Below are 24,018 nucleotides of genomic sequence, written 5' to 3' on the forward strand. Positions count from 1 at the left end.
GGTAAGTTGAATTAATCAGTGGAACGAGCCTCGAGGCTGCAGGAAGTCATCACTCAGTTCATTCATGACAAAGAAAACAAACGAGTCAAACTTCCTGTTTTCAGCTGATGGACGTAACAAAAGATCACAGCTGTGCAGACACAGTCACACAGACTCACAGGTGTTCAGGTACAGCCACCTGTGTCTGCTGGACAGCAGAGGAACTGCAGGAGGCGCGTGCTCATTGGCTAACAACCTGCCAATCACAAGTCGTCAGCCAATGTGTGTGCAGTGCAGCAGGTCTGGTTCCTCAGTCACGTTCAGTTTTACAACAGATAAAATTAGTGGAGACGCTCAGCTGAAGGCTTCATCACAGGACTTCACTAACCAGCAGGTGGCGCTGCAGCAGCCGTGTTTGATGCTGAAACTGAAGCTGTAATAATGCCTGTGAACACCTTTCTGAGAGCAGAGGAAGCATGAGCGCTCACTCTGAGCCGATCCTCTGATCTGTGCTGATATCAGGGGTCCTCAGAGCAGAGCCACTGCAGGTGGAGCTCACACCATCAGGTGGAGCTCACACCATCAGGTGGAGCTCAAGTAAATTAATCACTTTTTAGGGGACATAAATATATTTGTTGATGCTCTCTGTAATGCAGCCTTTTGAAGTCAAACTCAGCATGGATCATCTTTGTGTTTGTAGTGATTTTTGTGATGTGTGAACCTCCCAGAAGCAGCTCTTTGTAACCATGAAGCACGGGCGGCTTCATGAAGTCGGGTTTCTCCTGCATGTGAATCTGGATGTGAGCTGCTGCATGTCTGCTTCCTGTCTCTGTTGGACCAGCAGCAGGTGCAGGTGAGTCCTGCAGACGGAAGGAAAACACCTCACAGAAATAAAACGGCAGCTATCATCAGCGTTTGGCAGAAGCACTGAAATTAGTTTCAGACTGAATTACATTTCCTGCTCCTCACTCAGCAGCTGCTGGTTTTAACTGGCCGAGTTGGTCAGTGAGAAGTTTGGTATTTTCTTTGTCCTGCTCAGAGCTGCTCACAGACTCCACACCCAGCTCACGCTGCAGCTGTGAATGACTGCAGTGGGTCATACGCCTCGATAACACAGGAGCTCACATCAGGAAGGTTCACAGCCTCGACCCTCACGTGTCGTTAACCGTTACCTCGCTGCCTCGTCAGAAATAACAGAAATAACCAATCACATGTTCAAGAGATTGTTTATTTAAATTATTGATTTAAAATGGTTGCTGGAGGCAAACACACCAACAAGCAGGAGAGAACTCTGCGGTGATAATAAAGCTGTTGTATGAAAGCTGCATTAATGACTCTAAATGCAGCACGAGGCCTCAGCCGTCCCAAAGGCCGAGCACTTCCTGTTGTGCCGTCGTCTGGGTGCAGTTGGTGTATTTGATGTAAATTCTCTGTGGACGAGTCCACGCACTCACAGGAGGCACGTGGACGTCCCCGTGGACCCCCGTGCTCACGGTGATGATGAGCGTTACGTCAAACAGATGGACTCTGTTTAAAGCATAAGTCTGATGGTCTGATGTGATGGAAGGAAGAGCGCCGCCTTCTTCTGCAGAGGTCTCAAATCACACACGGACACGAACAGCTCAGTGCTGTCCACCAACCGTGCTGCGATCCAAGTGTTTCATTAAACCGCCAGGATCTGCACGTGTGGCGCCCAGGTTACCGTGGAAACCCCTTGGTGCTTGGTGACCCTACGAGCTCAGTGAGGCGGCTGCAGCTCGAGCCTCAGAGCAGCGAGGACTCACTCACTGAAGGCCTGAATCTCTGCACGTTTAAAAGTCGATCAGTTTTTTCTGTGCAGGTCTCAGTTTGCTGTTTGTGAATGCAAAAACTTTATCAACACAATTTAGCAGCCGGAGGCTCAGCGTGCACCACACGGAGGACTAAAAGAGACACGCTGCTGCTGCTGCTGCTACTAATACTAATAATAATAATGATGTATAACTGCTTTTAGTTCAGTGGGAATTTCTCCTCGGATGGATTTTTACTGCAGTGGTCCTCAGAGTCTGTGAGTTCTCTTTGCTCTGGGCTGAATTCTGATCCAGCTCCCTGGATCGGCCCAGATCCTGGTCCCAGTTTACGGACACAGGAATTAGACCGTTCAAAACATGAGCAGACAGAAAAACCAAAAAAAATTATATCTAATAAATGTTGATCCGGTCGAGAATAAAGAAGGAAAAGTTTGAAATAAAAAAGAAAATCCTCTTTGGTGGTGGATTCGGGTCGATTGTTGGAGCAGGAATTAGGCTGAAGTGTGTGGCGTCTGCACCGTCCTCTTTACAGAGAACCGGATCTGCTTCTGTTTGGGGATCACAGATCCAATAACCTTTAGCATTCCGGGTACTGAATCCACTTCTGGAATGTCCTGGATTCAATAATGTCTTCAAAGCTCTTCATACTGCTCAACTTTAAGCCAAATTCAGGATCCAGCTGATACCGAGAGTGGACTTTTTTCAGTGCCTCGAACCCGTCTCGTATTTCTGCAGTTCCACTTTGGAACATTTCGGGTTCAGAACCTGTTTTTAGTGAAACCTTCAGGCCAGTTTGCTGCTGGTTCATCATCGTGTGCTGAACTAACACAGAGCAGCTGATCTTCAGGTCGCTGAGGGTTCGTTTGATGATGATCTGACACTTTCTCGATTCATACCAAACGATAATGAGGTGTACAATTAAAGTCAAACTAATCAAAAACACAGATTAAGGAGAAAAATTAGAGTCATGATTTCGCTGATCGCAGCGTTTGAGGCTCAGGTGCGGTTCTTCTGCAGGACTCTCTCCTCCAATCGGGCGTAGCGCTTCAGCAGCTCGTCGTACACCTGGAACACAAACAGAAGAAATCCTGAGTGTCTGTTCTGCTTCCTGTCGTTCAGCCTGTCCGGCTGACCGAGGTCAGTGCTAGACCGGATCGGCCGGAGGGACTCTACATTCTGCTCTGATTGGTGGTTTTGTTGTCACGTGACTGGTGACGCTCGGCTGAGTTTCCTGGTCTCTGTCCCACCTCAGAGGAACGAAACAGCCCCAACGCCGCCATCACCACCACCCAAATATCAGAGTCAAAGGAGGAGCAGCAGGTGTGTGTACAGGACGAAGTGTCCGACTGCGGATTACAGTCGGCATTTTCCTGACCTGTACAGTTCAGACTGATGGATGAGAGCGGAGAGCGCTCCGTTCAGGGATCTGTGAGATCTGACCAGCAGATCTGAACTTTTCTCCAAAGAACTCAGAGGAAAGTCGAGCTTCAGGTTCTTCCCTGTGGTTTTATTGGCCCTGTGACAGACTGGTGGCCTGTCCACGTGTGTCCCGCCCCATCACCAGAGATGAGATTGAAAAGTGCTCCAAGTTTGGATGAGTCTGCCCAAAATTTAAAAAACTCCATCTGCAGGTGATGCTGCAGCAGTGAGGGGCCTGCTGTGTGTGTCTGTGTGTGTGTGTGTGCGTGTGTGTGTCTGTGTGTGACCTTAAACAGGCAGATGTATAGACAGAGCTTCCTCACCACCTCACTGAGCACCGTCTTCCTCTCTGCTACGTTGCTGTTTAATATTTAATAAGCTGCAGTGAGTATGGAGAGAATAATGACTCAGCTGCACCTACATTGTGTGTGTGTGTGTGTGTGTGTGTGTGTGTGTGTGTGTGTGTGTGTCCCCTCACAGTGTAGGTGTTGTAGCACAGCTCGTTATTCATTCATGAAGCGTGTGTTTAATTATGGAGGACGAACATGAGAGAACATCACTTCAGTAAACACACAGCTCCATTAGAGGACCGAGCCACGAGCTCCTCGTGGAGGAGCATCAGTTATTAACGCAGGACGACAGAGCAGGAATTCCATCAGCGCTCAACAGTGTGAGAGGTTTAATCGACACCATAACCACGAGCAGCGTTCACTGAAGCAGGAAACTCGACGTTAGTGAGGACGGAGAAGAACAGAGAGAACTCCTGACGGGAAAATGCTGCTAAAGTCTCTAACACAGAACGTTACACCTCCACCAACCACGATCTGTGCACGCAGGAACGTCCAGGCCTGCAAGTTCAGCTGAAGCACCAACGCTGCACTTCCTCTAATGTCCACACGGGGCTGCAGCAGTCAGTCAGTCCCCACAGAATTCCCGATCAGGGATAATCCAGAGCCCCCATAATCTGGAGGTTACCTCTGATAAGTCCTGGTTTTCTTCACCCGAGAAGTTTCAGGAAAACTAGAGTGAGGAGCTGCACAGGCTCACTTCAGCTCTTCCTGTATGCTGGAATTTTCTGTGTTCAGTAAATCTGCTCCGAGTCACCTGCAGGGAACTCCAATCGGATCAGATGGCTCGTACCAGAGCACGGCTAACATCCCTTCACTGTAGCATCACCCGTACCTACGGATCAGTGCGTGGCCTGAGGTTCCACAGAGCCGCCTAAGCTGATGGACCTCTGAGGTCACAGCGTGTGGACCCCTCCACCTTCTTCACCTGTGGGCTGCTGATCCCGTGGAGTCCTTTAAAATCCAGACACAGTCTCTCCAACATGGTTTCTACCAGTTTGTGTGTCTGTGGTTCTTAATTTTCTTAAATTCCCCCTTCATAACTAAAATTTACATTATTAGGGGCGTGGCCTCTCTGATTGACAGGTGGATGGTGACACAGGGGGCTATAGCTGCTAGCTGTCTGCTAGCTTCACCTCAGCTAACTGGAGTCCCTGAACTGAACCTGTGGGCTGTTTTTCTGCTGCTGGACTCTTTTTAATGTAATAATCTGACCAATAATACGGCTGCTGTGGCTTCATTGGACTAACAGACTGTAAAAGGAGGCGGAGCTCCAGATTCTGGATTTATTTGGATGTTGGAGGGAAAAAAGACCCTAAAGCTAAATTTAGGGTCTCACTGTTTGAGTGCTGGCAGAGAAACAGCATAAAGCTGACTTCACCTGAAAACATCCACATGAAGTCGACACAGGAGTAATCTGTGCCAGCAAGCTGAAGATGCTCTCCTCCTCCTCCTCCTGATGCCTCACGTTTTTTTAAATTCAGGTCATGTTTGTTTCTTCGAGCAGTCTAATTTTAGCTTCCTGCTCTTTCCGAGGCTGCGTCTCGTTTCATTTGGACACTTTCACATCAGCGTGTCGTTCTTTCTGTCTCAGGTGGAAAAGCACGAGGAATGAAAAGCAGCTTCAGAGCAGAGATAAGAGGAGAAAACAATTCAGCTAAAAACAAACAGAAGTGATAATGTGGAGAAAAAGAGGAGGGTGGGGGGGGTTCAAATGATTTTCAGTGACAGACGGGAACAAAGTTGTCCTTTAAACCCCTCGAGAGCAGCGAGGTGAAGAAAGGGAGGAGGAGATGAAGGGAAGGAGGAGAAATGTGACGATGAAGGAGGCGAGGGTCGCAGCAGCAGTGATGAGGTTTTACTTTCCTTTTAAGGTTTCTTCTGTCAATCACTTCACAGAGTCCCAGGAGGGAGGGGCAGGGTGGGGGGGGGTCACCTCAGGTACGAGACGGCCTCATTTCAACCTGTTCGCTCTAATTACTTCACAATGTTGGACAGCTCCACCCGGCTGCTCCTCCTGCATCTGCTCCGACATGCCGATTCAAAACAAGACACACAAACCTAATCACCCCCACCCTGATGAACAGCATCCACCTGCAGACAGAGACGAAGGGTGGAGCGAGATCAGCTCCGACTAAAACCAGATTTAATCAGGACTCCACCTGAAAGCCCCTCCAGGTCAAACCAGTTCATCCCGTTTCAGTCGTTTCACTTAGAAACGACACAGCTTCAGTCTCTCAGCTGTCCAGCAGGGGGCGACTCCTCTGCAGAGGGTTCAGGGTGGTCACAGTGGAGGAAATGATGATCTGATCCCTGCTGAATCACTTCCACAGAAACTAACTGATTGTTACGGTTTCATTTGCAGAGACAGAAAATCCACCAAAACACAGAGAAACACAGATGAAGGTGATCATCTGATCTTTATGTCACTGAGTGAAAGAAGGATTTGATCTCTGAGCCAAACGTGACTCAGTACGTGGTAGAAACCCTTGTTGGTGAGCACGGCGGTGAGATGTCGATCCACTCCTATGCACAAACTCTCTGAATCCTTCAGGTTTCTCGGCTGCTGCTGGAAACTCGGAGCTTCAGCTCCTCCACAGATCTTCTACAGGAGGTCTGGAGACCTGGAGGCCACTCCATGACCTTAATGTGGGGGCTCAAACACTTCTGTCACTCAACGACCTGCAGATCAGTTTATAACTGATTGTTGGAGGATTTTCTGTCTCTGCATTAAAACGAAACTACCATAAAAATCAGAGCTCATTTCAGTGTTTAAATCCAGCAGGAGATCAAATAATTTCCCCTCCACTGTGACAGTGTGGCTGCAGCAGACTCTGGAACAGGAAGTGACTGAGGAGGCAGAGCGGCTCTTTGTGTCCTCATTTAAAGCTGCAAACATTAATAGAAACACTCTGAACCATAATGAGCAGCTCTGGCTTCTTTATCTACACTTCATGCACAGTTCGCCTTTTCTGCTTCCTGCAGCACGTTAACCAAATCACAGCCATAAAGAGCTCTGAGCAGATTTAAATGGAGAGAAACAAAAGCAGCACTTATAACTCTCACACTTCACTTATTTGTGGTTTATGAATGCACCTTCTGACTGAGAGCAGCGTTTAAACACAGCCTCAAACAGGCCTCGCTCCTCCAAAGTGCCTCCATCTTTCTGTGCAGCTTCACCAACAGCGACCTTCACAAGCTCTTAATGGTGTGTGAGTGCACTCAGTTCTTAAGAGCTTCTGTGGGGTAAGACAATAACACAAAGATTTGAGAGTGTTTGCAGAGAATCATCTAATCGCCGCCGGGAAAGGAGAGTTTATGGCTGCTCTGAGATCAGCGGGACGAGTAAACAGAAGATCTTGGACCTGATTCGGTCTGCCAGGAGAAGCATTTCAGCACCTACCCCTCTGAGAAGCTCCTACATCACCAAACCTTCAGCACCACATGCTCCACAGAGACATCATCTCACTTTATAACCATTACCTGGGTCTTTGTAGCTCCTCAGGGGGGATACCACGGTGTTCCTAATGTCTCCTGAGGGTTCCTGCTCTGGTCTCCACCAACAGGACATGGCTGAATCTCCTCACCTCAGAGATGTCCTGTTCCGATGCTGGACTCCTTTCAGTGTGAAGCAGCAGCTGTGCTCTCAGCTCTGTGATGGAGCTGGGCAGCCTACAGAAGGTCACTTCTGCTACCACAGCCTCATTCTTCAGGTCTCTACCTAAAGGTCACGGTCACAGATGAGGGTAGGACCGCAGACGGGCCAGAAGACCACCCTCATGCTCCGCTCTCTCTTCACTGTGACAGACACCACCCTGCTCCCACTGTCTGCCATGATAAAGACCACGAGAACTCCTCCATTTAAACTCATTCCCAACCCTGACAGGGCGCTCCACCTTTTCCCACCTTCCCACAGCCTCACACGGGCTGAAGGACTCAGCACCTCCATCATCACTGTTTGCAGGCTCGTGTTGGGCTGTGCGCCCTCACACCTGCATTACATGGAGAGCAGCTGCACATGTGTTGAACTCTTTGCACCTTTTAGTTAACCTTCCAACAACCATCAGGTCACCAGCAGCTAGTTTAGGGTCAGGGTCACGTCCACTCCTTTGAGCCCAAATGGAGATCTTACCATAAAGTGTCAGGTCTCAGCCAGAGTCTCGGTCTGAAGGGCAGAAGCTCCAGTAAAAGCTTCAGCATCAACAACAGTTCAAGCAGCTGAAGAGAAGAATCCATCATGGCACTGATTCATCACTGATGCTGCAGATGCTCCGACTGACCCACACACTGCTATAATACCAGCACCACAGCATCAAATCTGCAGGAGGAGCAACTCGAGCCTGAAATTGATGCAGTACAAAGTACAATATTTACCTCTGAAACACAGAAAACTGAAGTACTTCAGAGAAAGTACTGCACGCAGCTTCCTGCACGCCAGAGACTCTGAACAAGTTTCACTGTGAACGACACAAAGTTACATATTCACGCCTCACCCTCATCTCCTGCAGCAGCTTTGTCCCCATACGACCTGTGTGTGTGTGTGTTTGTGTGTGTGTGTGTGTGTGTGTGTGTGTGTGTGTGTGTGTGTGTAAAGCCTGTCATATAATTTTCTTCACTTGTTCCATAAGGGAACTACACATTTAATGAAGAGGCAGTGAGTCATGAAAGTGGGACAGCATGTGTGTGTTTCCATGCATGAACACACATGTGTGAGTGTGTGTATGTGTGTGTGAGATACACTCTGCTCCCTGTCACAGATCAACCTGACCTGCTTTCTTCTCTCACAGCGTGGCTGATGCTTCCCTCATCCTGGAGGGAAAACCTCCACCTTCTCTTCTCCTCGGCACCTTCAGGATTACAGCTGTTAGCACCTGCACTGCAGCGCTGATCAGCCATCAGTTTAACCTTTTTGAAATACAGTTTGTTGGTGACCTGATTGATCTGAACAGCGTTCTGGCGTCAGTGTTGTTTCTAATGTCTGGACTCAGTGGCAGAGGTTTTAATAACAGTGCTGTAGTTCACAGTTTGCCCTGATGGGGGCAGTGCTGAGAGCAGATGGAGGACTGAAGGGACGCTTTTAAATACACACTTCACTCCAACTGCATCATCAGAGTAAACAAACACACAAGACATGAAATTACATTCAGCCAATCATCTGACGAGAACGTCTCACATGATCAGGCTCGATGAGGACTCATATCTGTGTGTCTGCCTCTGATGAAGACTCCTTCCAGATGCTCTCCCTCAGCATCCAGAGGACATGTGTGAGCATTTAGGGCCTCACAGCGTCCGGAGGCTGGGGGGGGGGTGTTTCTGTGGATACAGGAGCCGGCAGGTCAGCCTGTCCTCCGAGGATGAATCATGAACGCTAATATTTACACGCTGTGATGTTTCCCGGTCTTTGTGAACCACGCAGCGCTCCGTGACCCTTCGCTTCGTGTCTGTACGTCGACGTTTTCTCGCCGATGAAAGAAGCCAGAGTGGAAACAGAATTAATACCCACGAGTCTCTCTCATTATGGAGGCTAAAAGACCTGCAGATCGTTTCCACCCACACACAACACCTCACAACCTCGGGAGTGATGAGCCAAGCAAAATGCCACAACATCAAAATGTGTGTGGGAGGACACACCGCGGGGAAATATGAGGCGCACACACACAGTGACTAATTTAATAAATGTTAATTAGACTGCTGGAGAGCAGACTGTGTGTTTCTGCGTTTATGAGAACAAATGTTAGTCTCATGAAGTTCCTGCTGCTTCCAACATCTGTTGGAGGCTCAGAGCTTCAGGCTCAGAGGTGTGGGATCATCATCTCAGCGGGGGTCCCCGCAGTCATGGCCGCCTTACCTCCTTCGCCTTTGGATGAGGATTGGCCACCAGTCGTGGTTCCGGGGCTTTCTTCACCACATCGAAGAAGGAGACTCCGGATTCTGCTGCCAGGCCTGAAAACAGACCAATCAGACTTAACCAAGGTGTTAAAGAAGCCCCGCCCCCACCACACTGTGTGTGTGTGTGTGTGTTGCTGTATTTTATGAATGATTGCAAACAGAATCCACTGATGCAGCAGTCTCACTGCAGTCTGTGACACCGGATCAACCTCAGGATTTGTTCCTCTTTTTCATTGACCTGGACGTGATGTTGCATCATGTTGTTTGTGGGTCTATTTTATCTTTACTCTGTAAGATGACCCCGAGAGTCTCGAAAGGCGACCACAAATAAAATGTCTTATTGTCATCATCAGTCTGAGGAAGTCAAAAATGTGACTCCGTTTTAATTTATCTGAAAAGAAAATGTGGAACAACATTTCCATTCCTACAGACTGATGAGCAGGGAGCACATCAGGTCAGTTACAGGCTAAACTACTTCCTCCTCTGGCTGCTCCCTTTAGGGGGCGCCACAGCAGATCATCTGCCTCCATCTCCCCCTATCCCAGCATCCTCCTCTGTCACACCAACTCTGTCCTCCTTCACTACATCCATGAACCTCCTCTGAGTTCTTCCTCTGTTCCTCCTTCCTGCAGCTCCATCTTCAGCATCCTTTGTCCAGGATCTCCTCTCTCCCTCCTCTGCACATGTCCAAACCATCTCAGCCTCTCTGACTCTGAGCTGTCCCTCTGATGGACTCATTTCTAATCCTGTCCATCCTGCTCACTCCCAGTGAAGATCTGAACATCTTCAGTCAGCCTCCTGTCTTTGTGTCAGAGCCACCGTCTCCAAACCAGTTAATTAATGGCTTAGTTACAGACTGATACCCCAGTTAAAGGACCATCACCTCCATGGGGAACCATTCAGAGGCTGTTAGTAGGGTTTTATTCTAGTACAAGGTAGTTTTTGACCAATCAGAGGGTCAGTGCATAACACAGGTCGGGGTCAGAGTATTAAAATGTGTAATCACATGTATGACCTGTGAACTCTGCCTCTCTCACCATCAAGGTTAATGTTTTTGGTTCTGCTTGGATTTTTCCAGCCGATGTTCAGCAAACAGCAGGTTCGCTCATTAACCAATCAGCAGGCTCGTACAGAGGAAAACAAGCAGGAAATCATTAAAAAGAATTACAACACGATTAGTTTACAGTTTTGAATTAATCACCAGTTAATTGCCTCAGACATTGGGTCTCTCAGCCTCACTAACGAGTTCAGAGCTCGTTATCCAATCACAGCTCAAGTCTGGTGCCGGCAACAGGTCAGAGAAACAGCCCTGAGGTGGTTTTATTGTTACAAACACACATGTCAAGGAAGGACACACACACACACACACACACACGAACCAAAGGTCAGGACGATGCTGAGGAACCTTATGTGCTCAGGATCACATGTATCGCCGTCTCTGAGGACTCCAAGGACCTCATCCACGCACGGGATCATGGGAGCAACACTCACTGGGTTCTTTTCCCATGATGCCCTGCATGTAATTTGTTACCACAGGGTGAGCTGACCTGCAGAGTCAAATGCTTTCAGCCTGACCTTGTAACAAAGGACACACACACACACACACACACACACACACACACACACACAGTTTACAGTCTCAGCTCTGTGCTCTGCTGTGACCCGAGGACAACATGAGATTAGAGTCATTGATCCCACGTGAGGAAATTAAAGAGTGACAGCAGCACGACGGGTCTGAGAGTCTGCAGCCTCGTTAGCTGCAATGCTAACACTGACAAAACTGCAGACACACAACCTCAGCAGGTCCAACACATCCTGTCTGAGGCCAGAGACTCGAGTTTAGCACAGCTGATCCAGGAGAGTGACTGACCCCAGTGGACAGAAGCTGCTGCAGACGTAGCAGTGGAGTCAAACCGTGGGTGGAGTCAAACCGTGGGTGGAGTTTAAACTACAGGTGGGGTTAAAGCAGGGGTGGAGTCAAAGCGGGGGTGGAGGCTGATCTGATCATCCTTGACTTCACGTGGAAATAAACGGTCTCTTTGGATGGCAGCGGTCCTGACTGAGATCCCATTTTTGGAAAGCTGCAGGAATCTCGCACCTTTTGTCCTGATATTTACATTTTCCCAAATCTCTGTGATGGAGGCCTGATCCACAGACGTGACATCACTGAGGAACACAGCAGGTGAAATAATGTGGGTGGGGGCACGCTGTCATGGTCCTTATGACCCAGTGTTTGTTGTTGGTGCTCAGTTTTTGAATTGTGTTTAGCTTTTCTGGGTTTTGTTATGTTTGGATTTCTTGTTCCTCGTGTTCTTTGGTGTTCGGTGTTTAGTCCGTGTCTTTGTTCCCTCGTCTGACTTCCTGTTTTATTTTGATAGTCTTCTGGTCCCTGTGTGTTGTGTTTTGCTTCCCCCTTGTCATGAGTGTTATTTGGCTCACCTGTGTTCCCAGCTGCTTCCCCTCATCAGCCCTCTTGTGTATTTAAGTCCTGTTTCCTCTGCTTGTTGTCCCGTCCTCGTTCACGCCAGTGTTTCCTCAATGTTTGACTTCCTGGTTCAGCTGTGTGCTTCCTGCCCTGAGTTACTGCACTCAGTAAATAAAGCTTTCATTTTAATTAAGCTTTCCACATTAGGTGTCCATGTATGTCACATGTGCGTATGCATGAGTGTGTGACTGGTGCATGCGAATGTGCGTGCGTGTGTATGTGCGTGTGTGTACATGAGGGAACGACTGGTACGTGTGTGTGTGTGTGTATGTGCGTGTGAGTGTGTATGCATGAGTGTGTGACTGGTGCATGCGAATGTGCGTGCGTGTGTGTGTGCGTGTGTGTACATGAGGGAATGACTGGTACGTGTGTGTGTGTGTGTGTGTGTGTGTACGTGCGTGCTAGTGAGAGTGTGTGTGTGTGGACAGCTGGGCCTGGGTTGGTGGCTTGCCAAGCCTTGGCACCTGTGGGACACGGAGGGTGGGAGTTACCCCTCCCTACCGCTCCACGCTGCTCCTCGCTGGTCGTCACTGCCGCCCCTGGGGTGTGGGTGCCCGTGGGTCCCGGGGTGTGTGGCCGGATGTCTCGGCATGGTTTTTGGCCTGCTCCCTTGGCGGCCGTGGCCTGGGGGTGGCTTGGGCCTCTTTGGCGCGTGGGGGGGCTCTGCCGGGTGTCGGGCTGCTCTCGGGCGTTTGGGGCCTCGGGGGCCGCATGCCTGGCCCGTGCTGGGGGTGCCGGCCTGCCGGGGGGGGTGGGCTGCCCGTCGTCTCTGGCTCTCTGGACTCTAGCCCCTGGATTGTGGGGGTTCCGTCTGTAGCCTCCCTCCTTCCTCTTCTGGGGAGTGTACGCGGTTGCCATCGGGATGTGTGGCCCCAAGTCTTCTGAGCTCCTGTGCTGTGGATGGCCTGGGTCCCCTGGGTCCTTCCCTATCTGCCTCTGGATCGCGGGGGGCATGGTTGCAGTTTCTCGCCCTCATTATCGAATACATTGCATGACAAAGGCGCATACACACACATTAATACAAACAATAAACTTGTGTGTGTGTGTGTGTGTATATGTAGGTGCATATGGGTGTGTGTTGGATGTGTGTGTGTGTGTGTGAGTATATCAACCCCTTTTATTTATTTATTTATTTATATATATATTTTTTTTTCTATCTCCTTTCTTCCTTTTCTCTCCCCCCCCTTTTCCCCCCCCCCACCTCTTGTTCTTGCCCCTTCCTTGTTGCCTGTCAGACTTGGCATGAATAACTAAATAAAAAGATAAATAAATAAAAATAAAATTGCAAACATTAACAAGAAGAGCCTATAGGAAACATATAGAGCTGTTCTTGTCAAAGCAAATATGTTTGGTACATCAGTGCATTCGGATCATCATTCCGATTGTGAAAGATGCCAGACATGACAGGCTAAAAAAAAAAAAAAAAATTAAGATTTCCAGCTGGTGTATCCTGCATTGTCCTCCTTGCCTGCAGCAGCACATCACACACGCCGGTCGAGAGCTGGCGTGTACGAAGAGTTTCCAAATCAGAAGAAAAACAAGACTCCTTCTCTACTCATCTACAGCCCAAGGAAGGAATTTCAAAATAAAAGCTTGCAGCCCCCTCACCGTGCAGAGCTCTGTAGGCCGAACCCAGACAGGTGGAGTTGGACAGGTCGATGGTGTAGACCGGAGCGTTGAACACGTCAGACAGGACCTGATGAGGAGACCAAAGGAAGTGAATTCTTCTTCTGCTCCTCGTTAGAGCCACAAAACAAACAGCTGTTGCTTTGATGATGTCATGATGATGTCATTTTAAATACAGGTGTGAATCCTGGTGCTAATACAGCTTCAGCCAGATGAAGGGCGGACCTGCAGAATCTCTTTATTCGATGACGCTCCTCCTGTCGCCAGAACTCGAGTTCCTGGAACTGAAAACAGGAACCAGTCAAAGTTGTGATTCCAGGACATTTAACCTGAGTCAGAGTCACTGCAGCTCTCTGAGGCTCAGGTCCAGGTTCAAAAATATCTGTAACCAGAGCTGAGGTCCAGAAAACTGGAGGAGGTCTTACTGATGGAGTAACCGAGCCTCTCAGCATGAAGCCTCCTGGACAGGAACTGACCCTCCACCAGAGCCCGAACCTCCACCTGAGGACGCAGCGAGGACACCTGCAGGTGAGGCAGGTGAGACAGCAGCATCACAGTCTGAGTGCTCACAGAGGGAGGATGGAAATGCTGCACTACACACCTCACTGTCAGCAGAGTCAAAGCGATGAACGCCCACCGCAGGGGGCGTGATCTCCATCGTGTCAAAATAAAAGCCTGAAATCACACAGTGCAAGGAATCACATAGAGGAAAGGAAAGATGGAAGGAAGAGAGGGACGGAGGACAGAAGAAAGGAAAGGAAATATGGAGGGAAGGATGGAGGAAAGGAAGCTCACCGATGTTTCCATGGTTTCCGAGCGGCGTGTCCCTCAAAGCAGCAGAGAAAACTTCCCATGATGCTCCAGCGCACTCGTTCCTGACACGTTCTCTGGTCAGAGATCCGTTCTTGAAGCTGTGGATGACAAAACGCTGAAAAACCACAATCTGTGTCTCTAACTCCGCCCCCTCATCTCCATCACGTGACACAGTGGATGTTGGAGGTAAAACTCCTGGATCGCCTCGAGGTCCGTACCAGGTGGACCCCTAAAAGGAAGCTTGGACCACCTGACCGGGCTCGTCTCAGCACAGAGGAGCCGCTCTGAGGAGAACGTTGGTTTAGATCATTGCACTTGTGCGACCAAAAGGCCCAACGCATAAATTTGTGCGAATGTTTCGTGTGTTAAAACTATTTTTCGGACTCGCCTGTTCTTCATGCAGCCGTTCAGTGACCGCGACATTCCACAGGACGAATTTGCTGCATTTATTTTTTTGGATCACGTTTGATTTTTCTGACTTTCACAAGTAAACAAACAGATCTGACCAATCAGAGCGCTGCAGTTAGCAGCATGTGAGCTTATAGCTCAAAACTCGCACTGATACCCTGAATAAACAGATGTGGGAGCAGTAAAATCCCACAGTGGTACCTCACACAGCTACACGCTGCTCCGGCTCAGTCGGCTCTCTGAAATGATTCTCTGCCTCCTCAGATGTGATCCCAGCTCCTCCAACAGGAGCTCAAACTGCCCCCTGACATCCTGAAGTATCACAGGCTTCAGCTCCGGGATCGAACCATCAAACTCTGCCTGCTGCTGCTTTCTGATGCTGGATGGACCCAGAAGCTGTTTCTTCTCTTGTTTAGAAACATCAGCACCTCATTACATCATCACATGATGTTACCTTATTGTTTTCACAGTGAGTTTTATGAGGACGATTCATTCACAAAAACAACATGTCCAGTGTGTAATGGCCTTAACATTAGGTACACTGGAGAGGCCAAAGCTAGTTAGCCTCTACAAAGGGACCGGAGGTCAGAGGCTGCTGCTGTCTCCACTGTCAGAGCTGAACTCTGACCTCCAGCTTCTCGTGTGCAGACTGTGAGACACAGACTCCATGAGGGTGGAACGAGGCCCTGACTCCCTTTACTGAGACCTGAGCTCACAGCCCGGCACCGTGGAGCTCCACAGGTGAGAGCAGGTTCACCCTCAGCACAGGTGATGGATGTGAAAGGGTCTGAAGAAGCTGAGGAGAACGTTAACATCGTTCAACGTGATCAGTTTGGTGGCTCAGTGATGGTCTGAGGAGGTGTATCCAGGATGAAGTCCTCAGGTCCACCATCAGACCTTCTGCTGGTGCTGTGGGCCCCGGGTTCCTCATCTGGTTCGTCACGGACCCTCAGGTTCCTCAGACCTGAGTCTGAGAACCTCTGGGAGGTCACCTGTCCACAGTGCAGGGTCACACCGTGACACAGGACGGGTCACAGAGAGTTCAGTCTGAATTCTCTGATGGTTTTGGTTTCCACGGAGCTTCACTTCCTCCATGAATTCTACAAAGATTTCTGACTCCGCCCCTCACCTGTCTGCTTTACCTGAGACAATGTTAGTCTGACCTGCTGCTCTGATTTATCCAGGACTGAACAATGACTGTGTGGGGGGGTGTGCGTGTGTGTACCACAGCAGAGCCATGTACGCCTGCTGCTCCACCGGGTTACAGAAGATGTGACCTTCCAGAGCCGGACGAGGCTGCTGCAGCCACAGAAACACTGTGTCACTGGTCCCCAGACTCACCTGGACACACACACACACACACACACACACACACACACACACACACACACACACACACACACACACACACACACACACACATAAAGCCACAATAACCACATGATGGTGTGAGGAGTGAATCAGAGTCAGACTCACAGCGACGTCTCCAGGCTGCAGCCTCATTCCTGCCAGAGACGCTGAGTGAAGCAAAAACAGGTTTATTAACGAGTTTGAGGTCGTTTATCTGCTTCATTATTTATAAACATGCAGATATCAGCCCTGAAAAACCCAACGATAATCTGATAATCTGACACAAACACGTTACATATTCCATTTACTTTATATTGATATTCTTTCATTTTATTACATTGTTTTATTGAAATTATTTCTTTTTTCCTGCCTTGTTTTTTTTATTTTACATTTTTGCTAAATCTAGTCATTCATTTTTTTCATTATTAAATTGTACTCTTATTTTTTAATTATTTGGTTTCAAAAATATAATTTTTAATCACTATTAAAGTTTTATTTTTTAATCTTTATTATCGTATATTTCAGGGGTGTCCAAACTACAGCCCGCGGGCCAACTGCGGCCCACTGTCCATTTTTAATTGGCCCACAGCAAATTAAAATAAGTATAATACAATATGGCCCACCGCATGGTGGTGCAGTGGTTAGCACTGCTGCCTCACAGTTAGAATACCATCTGGAAGGCCTGGGTTCGATTCCACCTTGGCCCAGGCCTCTCCCTCTCTCTGTGTGGAGTTTGCATGTTCTCCCCGTGCTTGCGTGGGTTTCCTCCGGGTACTTCGGTTTCCTCCCACATTCCAAAGACATGCACTTACTGGGGTTAGGTTAATTGGCTAATCTAAATTGCCCATAGGTGTGACTGAGTGCGTGAATGTGAGTGTGAAAGGTCGTCTGTCACTCCGTGTTGGCCCTGCAACAGGCTGGCGACCTGTTCAGGGTGTACCCTGCCTCTCGCCCTATGACAGCTGGGATAGGCTCCAGCCCCCCCGCGACCCTTAACAGGATGTGCGGAAGTGAATGGATGGATGGGTGGACAATATGGCTCAAGCGTCAAATTTCTGCTTGACTGCACTGCATTTTTTTAACACTAGGTGGAGCTACTATCTTGAACAAGGCAGTTTCTCAACAAAACAAGATAAGTGAAGAAAAATGTCAGGGCAGACAAAAAATGGCGTCTATGAAGAAACGTAAGGTAGCGTGTGAATGCAGAAGATTTCAGACACGGTGGGCAAATGAATACTTTTTTATAGAAGTGAAAGGGAAGTACTTGATTTGTACTGAGACTGTGGCAATGATGAAAGAGTATAATTTACGAAGACACTATGAAACCAAACATCAGACGTATGCATCCTACACTGGTGCCGAACGAGAACATAAAGTTAAGCAAATGGCAGCCAGCCTGTTAGCTCAGCAACAGTATTTTTTTCGTGCTAATAAAAGGCAACAGAAAATGCCACAGTGGCTAGCTACGAGATAGCTCAACTCATTGCACAACACGGAAAACCTTTCACTAAAGTTGCAGGAATAATGTGCCCGGAAAAACTGCAGGAATTCAGCAGCGTGAGCATGTCCACAAACACAGTTGTGCGGCGAATAGAAGACTTGTCTGCTGACTTAAAACATCAAATGTCAGATAAAGCTGTTAATTTTTTTGCGGGGAGTTGATGATAATTTTTGCATCACGGAGGAGCTGCTTGATCTTAGAAGTCTAAAGGGCACAACGACGGGTAAGGACATTTTTGAAGCGGTATCAGATGCAGTTGACAACATGGGACTTAAATGGGACAAGTTGTGTGGAGTTACAACGGATGGAGCCCCAGCTATGACCGGAGAGCGCAAAGGAATGGCCTCTATGGTGTGTGCCAAGGTTAAAGGGAGTGGAGGTGAGGCTGTGAAAATGCATTGTATCATTCACCAAGAAGCCCTCTGCTCCAAGACAGTCCAGCTCGGCGATGTGATGAACACTGTTGTGAAAACGGTAAACATAATTCGAGCACGAGGGCTGTACCACAGAGAATTTCAAGCGTTCCTATCAGACATCGATGCTGAATACGGAGACCTGCTGTACCATTGTGATGTGCGCTGGCTAAGTCGCGGCTCCGTGCTGCAGCGGTTTTATGCCCTGAGGTCGGAAATTGACCAGTTTTTGAAAGAAAAGGACCGCCCGCTTCATGAGCTGAGTGATCCTTTATGGTTGGCCGACCTAGCATTTTTAGTTGATCTTACCGATCATCTAAACTCACTTAACAAGAGCCTACAAGGCAAAGACCAGCTTGTACCACAACTTTATACGCAGATGAAGGCATTCTGCGTGAAACTCCGTCTCTTTGAGGCACAGTTACGCAACTTTAATTTTGCGCACTTCCCCACGCTGTCAGAAATCAAGAGTGCTTTTCCAAAGGCCAATCTTTCTCTTAAGAAAGGGAAATATTTGTCTGTTATCACATCTCTGATGACAGAATTCAGTCAGCGCTTCCAAGATTTCTCTAATATTGAAAAACAAATCAAACTGTTCTCGACTCCCTTCCTGGTGGATGCAGAGGAAGTGGAAGAGAGTCTGCAATTAGAACTTATTGATATGCAGTGTGATGATTCTCTGAGAAATCAACACCAGCTTTTGTCCCTACCTGACTTCTATCGGAGCGTGGAAAAGGACAAGTTTCCTCTGATGAGACGCCATGCAAAAAGAATGAGTCTGTTTGGCTCCACATACATATGTGAGCAAACATTTTCATTATTAACTCTGAACAAAAGCAGACTGAGAACCAAAATGACTGACAGCCATCTCTGTGATGTCCTCCGCATCTCAACCACCAAACTTACTCCTGATCTGCCAGCCAAGCACAGCATCACTGCTCCCACTGAGTGCAGCACTGTTTTCATTTTAGGTGAGGTAAAAATACACATTATTATATAATCATGTGTAAATAAGTAATTAATTTATAAATTCAGTCAATTTAAGTTGATAACATTTTGCAACAAACATAAATCTGTTAACAAGCCCAAATACATATTTGCATAACAAGCTCACATATACCCTTCCTCTTTCCCCCTTATATTTCCCCATTTTTATACAGGGGTGTGAAGAGGGAATCATGATCCCGAGTAAGAAGCAATGTGAGGCTGCCAACAGTGAAAAGACCTGTAAAGCAGCAGAATAAATGAAAAATTGAAAAATCATTAATAAAAAACTGTGATCCAGGCAATGTCAATGATTACTCACATGTGTTTGGTTTAATAACTTGTGATATATAAAATTTGTCCTGAACTAAGTGGCCCGGCCTTTTGTATATTTTTCCATGTGTGGCCCTCTGTCCAAAAAGTTTGGACACCCCTGGTATATTTGTTACACGCCTCAGATTTCTCTCTTTTCAAAAATATATTTGTTAGTTTTAATTTTGTTTTTTCAGACTGTTTTTCGGTTTCTCTCGTTTCTGTCTGACTCAGTGAAGCGTTGTGTGAGTCTGTCGTGCTGCAGCTTCGCACACCGAGGAGGAAAATCGGACTTTTTCTCCACGAGAACACAAACGCGTTAAATCGATGAGCTCTCGAGCTTCTCGGTGCTGCTTCAGCTTCGGCTCTGTGGAGGTGAGACGATGCGTTCAGGGTGAATTCAGAGCTCTGCGATGCGTTTAAAGACCGCAGAGATTTTAGAAGTTAACAGGAAGGAAGTGGGAGGAGTCTGGGTTTGACCTGTGTCCTGATCCTGGTTTGACATGATTTCTTCTTCAGTTTAACTGAGAGAAACTGCACAGATTTCACAGTGAAACAGCAGCACCACCTAGTGTTAGAATCAGGAAATGACAGCGTGTTTAACATGATGTCACACTGATTATGACTTCATCATTTTTACTATTTACTTTGTGTTTAACTTCATTTCTACCTGCTGTAACTCTGCAGATAAACAAATTTTATCTGATATTTTATCTTATTGATATTAAGATTTACAGGATTTTTAAAAAATATGCTGAATGTAACTCAGTGAAATGCGTCTTTTACTTGCTCTGTTTTTCTGAACTTGGTGCCTCACTGATCAACAGTTTGTTTAAAGCAATCAGCCTTCATGATGAGAATCAATAAAACTGATTTTTCCTACCTGGGTTGTCTCCAGTGAACGCCACCACCCTGCAGCTCTCAGAGAAACCGTATCGCTGCACGAAGTAGGAGGAGACGGGGCCCTGCAGCAGCACAGGGACAGTCACACCACACCACCACACACCAGTATGGACCAGTCAACCCTCCACCACAGACCAGTATGGACCAGTGTGGCCCTGCTTGGACCAGTCTTACCAGCACAGATGTGGAGGGCAGTGGAGCTCCCAGCAGTTGGTCCAGGTAAGGAGCGGTGGCTTCCAGGCAGATCTCAGACCAGTGTTTGGTCCTGATGTCCAGCAGATTCATCCCTGAACCTGAACAGGCAGAGGGTTCACTGATCAGCTGATGGTATCAGACCTTCAGAGGATGAAGAACCAAACAAACCGTACCGTCGCTGTAGTCGATGGCAGCGTAACCCCCGAGGAAGAGAGAGGCGCCAAAGCTGCTGACCAATGAGATCCTCTGAAACCAAAGCACACACAGGTTCATGAGGTGTGAGGAAACACCTGGAGACAGGCCTCTGCAGGTGCAGTGAAGCTCTCACCTCGGTGTCCTCGAGCTCCTCCGCTCGGGTCTGATGCAGTTTGGCGATCTGGTTTCCTGTGAAGCGCTGCACACAAACACACGGACGCGTCCTTTAAAGCTCGTTAAGCATCATGTTGCATCACATACAGACAGATGTGGCACAGCTGGACCTCATAGGCTCTGGATCCAGTGATCTCCGCCAGTCTCAGAGCTCCTCCCACTGCCGCCTGCAGGTCCTGACACTGCTGAGCGCTGCTCGAGTCCATCCACACCGGACTGTCCGACACCGAGAAACTGTCCTGAGGACGCACCGGCACACCTGAGTCAGCAGGTAACCACGCCCACCCATGATGTGTTATCTCACACACGCACGCATGCACGTACACACACACGCACGCACACACACACATGCACACGCACACATGCACACGCACGCACGCACACACACACACGCACGCACGCACACACACACACGCACGCACGCACGCACACACACACACGCACACACACACACACCTGCAGCAGCTGGTGCAGGTCTTGGTCTGGGTCGAGATGTTTCAGAGTCTGAGATGCTCCTCTCCTCCAAAACACGCCGCCATGTTGCTAAGAGAGACCAGAACTCATGTGTTACAGCTTCCTGTCAGGTGACATCATCATGACATCATGCATGCTGCGTGACCAAATGTCTGTGGACGCCTCTGTCCCAGTATTTTCCTGATGACGGCGTCGCTGACACCAAAGTCTGAATCATGAGACCGCTGCATCAACATGAAGCATCAGACATTTAAATACACGCTCATCTTTGTTTGTGGGGAACTTTGTATTCTGGGCCTCAGAAAGATGAAGGATCAGCTGACTGCAGGCGGGGCATTAATGAGCCACACGAGGTCAGCTGTCCACATATTTCTGCTCACGCTGCAGCACCTTCTGGGTCTTTAAATAAAGTCCAACAATCACCTGCCCGCTGCCCGACAGCGCTCTGACACGGGAGAAATCAAGCCCCGCCCTCTTCAGCTTGTCCAAGAGCAGGTCCAGAGCCTGGGGACAGAACAGCCAATCACAGTCTGAGGACCCAAATGCTGAGGTCAGAGGTCAGCTGATGAGTGTTGAACAGCTGAGCTGCGTCACATGACTCTGCGTGTGTGTGTGTGTGTGTGTGTGTGTGTGTGTGTGTGTGTGTGTGTGTGTGTGTGTGTGTGTGTGTCTCACCTTGACCCACATCAGCACAGGTGAGGTGACTGTGAGTCTGTCAGCGTGGATATGAACTCCTCCCTGAGTCCTGACAACAACAAACAAACAAACAGAGCTGCCAGTCTGAGCTTCAAAATAAGATACTGACTAAAACCCTTTACAATAAAAGCCTGCTGGTCACCCTGACAGGTGAATCTGAAGCCGCTGCAGCGTCAGGTTTATTGTTCGCAGACTGAAAACGATGTGATACCTGAATTCGGGCAGCTCAGAGTCAAACTGCACGCTGCTCTGATGAACCACGCGGAGGTCTCCATCGATGGCCACCACCTTCAGCTTCAGGAGGACATGAACAGAAGATTAAAGACGGAGCTGCTGATGGACACAAGTTTAGTTTAATAATCCTCCTTCAGCTGATTCATCGTTTAGTTGTTGGAGAGCAAAAATAAGCCCTCTGATAACGGATCAATGCAAAGGAAGAAGATCCCAATAATAAAATAACTGCTGAGTGAATCCCTGAGCAGCAGCTCTGAGGGGCTCAGTCTTCAGTCACAGTGAACCTCTGCTGGGTTTGTGAGATGTGTGAGCAGCAGGAACTCATCAACAACAGACACACAAACTCCAGCCTTCTGCTGTGACGCCCTCTCATCCTGCTGACCCCACCTGTCACAGGTGTGTCAGCAGCCGTCAGGGGGGAGGAGACGGCTGCTGGATGCAAACACGGACATGCGCACTCAGTGTCTTCGCTGCTGGAAACATCAGCAGCATCTGTCTGTGGGTCTGCGTCACAGTGGGACCGGTGAGGGTCAGGTTATCCGGGTTCAGGAGTGACTGACCTGGAAATGATCCGCTTCATTTCCTGTTATTGATCATTACAAATGATCGGACACGTGACTCAGTGCTGCTCGCGTCTTTCTGACGTAATTTTACGTGAGCCCAATAATGACGTCATCGATTTTAAGCTTCAATTTGTTTCGTGCACGCGGGCCAAAATCTGTCCGATCACTTCCGGTGCAGAGTCCAGCTGAAACCGTCACAAACGAATCAAACCTTCCGCCTCGTTCTGCGCCTGCGCACTAAATTCTGTTTTTGATTGCTATCTGCACGCGGTCTGCTCCTCGTCATAGAGGGACGTGACGCAGCGCAGGTGAGGTCCTACCTGCTGCGTGCTGAAGTCCAGGCCGAGGTAGAGAGGAGCGTGCGGAGCGGCGGCCATGAGGAGGAAACGGAGCGGGAGGAGGAGGAGCAGGAGGAGGAGGAGGAGGTCCACACTTAAAGAGACACCGACCTCACATTGCTCCTCCTCCTGCTTGTAGTAACTCCGCCCTTTACCTTTGAAGGGCACATCAGATGGCTCCTTCACAGCCCACCTTATCCAAGATTCAGCCACTGATCTATTTCCCCAAATGAATAACAATCGTGTTTCCAGGTTTCAGTCCGGCACAAACATCTGGACTCATCACACAGCTGGATGTTACTGTGCTGTTTGTCTTTGAAGCTTCAGCTCAGAGAAACGAGTTCTGTTAAACTGAGAGCGCAGCTTCATTCACAGACGCCAGAGCAGCACCGACGGTCTGTGATGTCCCAGCCTGACCGCCTGTGCTCAGGTCAAAGGTCAGATCAGAGCCCCTGATAACAGGACAGGAAAAAAACAGGAACTCCACCTCTGTTATTTTACCTTAATACCACCCGAGCTGCTCACCTTTGCCCCCCCCCCCCCACAGCAGATGACCCCCCCCCCCCCCCCCCCCCCCTCCCGAGCCTGGGAGGCTTCTTCCTGTTAAAGGGAGTTTTTCCCTCACCAAGTGCTGCTCATAGGGGGTCGTCTGATTGTTGGGTTTCCTCTGTATTATTGTGGGTCTCTACTTTACAATATGAAGCAGCTTTAAGTGACTGCTGTGATTTGGAGCTATAAAAATACGACTGAATAAAGACCAACATTTCTTCAGGATGTCCTGTTTGCACTTTCATTTTTTCTCTCTGATAAAATTATACAAAGTATGTCACTGTGATCATAAGTTAATGCTGCACCTTCACACATATTTGATAAAGTTTTGATGTTTTTGATTTTTGTCTGAGAGCTGCGAGAGTCCAGAGTCAGGACGCC

The 24,018-nt window shown here is 48.5% G+C and overlaps 1 protein-coding gene across 3 annotated transcripts; it reads right to left on the reverse strand.

Annotated features, from left to right (window-relative positions):
• xylb (xylulokinase homolog (H. influenzae)) lies at positions 1–23,152 on the reverse strand. Of its 3 annotated transcripts, none has more exons than XM_030756740.1 (19): positions 23,071–23,152; positions 22,165–22,247; positions 21,933–22,002; positions 21,681–21,761; positions 21,240–21,326; positions 20,894–21,022; positions 20,743–20,808; positions 20,588–20,660; positions 20,394–20,512; positions 20,200–20,281; positions 16,233–16,273; positions 15,982–16,097; positions 14,331–14,446; positions 14,137–14,210; positions 13,961–14,036; positions 13,761–13,819; positions 13,518–13,605; positions 9,384–9,478; positions 1–2,834 (listed from the first exon to the last, which is right to left on the reverse strand). In XM_030756740.1, exons 1-19 carry the CDS (start codon positions 23,125–23,127, stop codon positions 2,766–2,768), a joined length of 1,581 nt encoding a protein of 526 aa, XP_030612600.1. In that variant the 5' UTR covers positions 23,128–23,152; the 3' UTR covers positions 1–2,765. The 3 variants fall into 3 exon arrangements, with proteins under 3 accessions (XP_030612600.1, XP_030612599.1, XP_030612601.1); XM_030756739.1 differs by having other exon boundaries at positions 13,961–14,057; XM_030756741.1 differs by lacking the exon at positions 21,681–21,761 and having other exon boundaries at positions 13,961–14,057.
• Positions 23,153–24,018: the final 866 nt, after the last annotated feature.

This window comes from Archocentrus centrarchus, chromosome 20, assembly GCF_007364275.1.
Source record: "Archocentrus centrarchus isolate MPI-CPG fArcCen1 chromosome 20, fArcCen1, whole genome shotgun sequence".
In the NCBI taxonomy this organism is placed as follows: domain Eukaryota; kingdom Metazoa; phylum Chordata; class Actinopteri; order Cichliformes; family Cichlidae; genus Archocentrus; species Archocentrus centrarchus.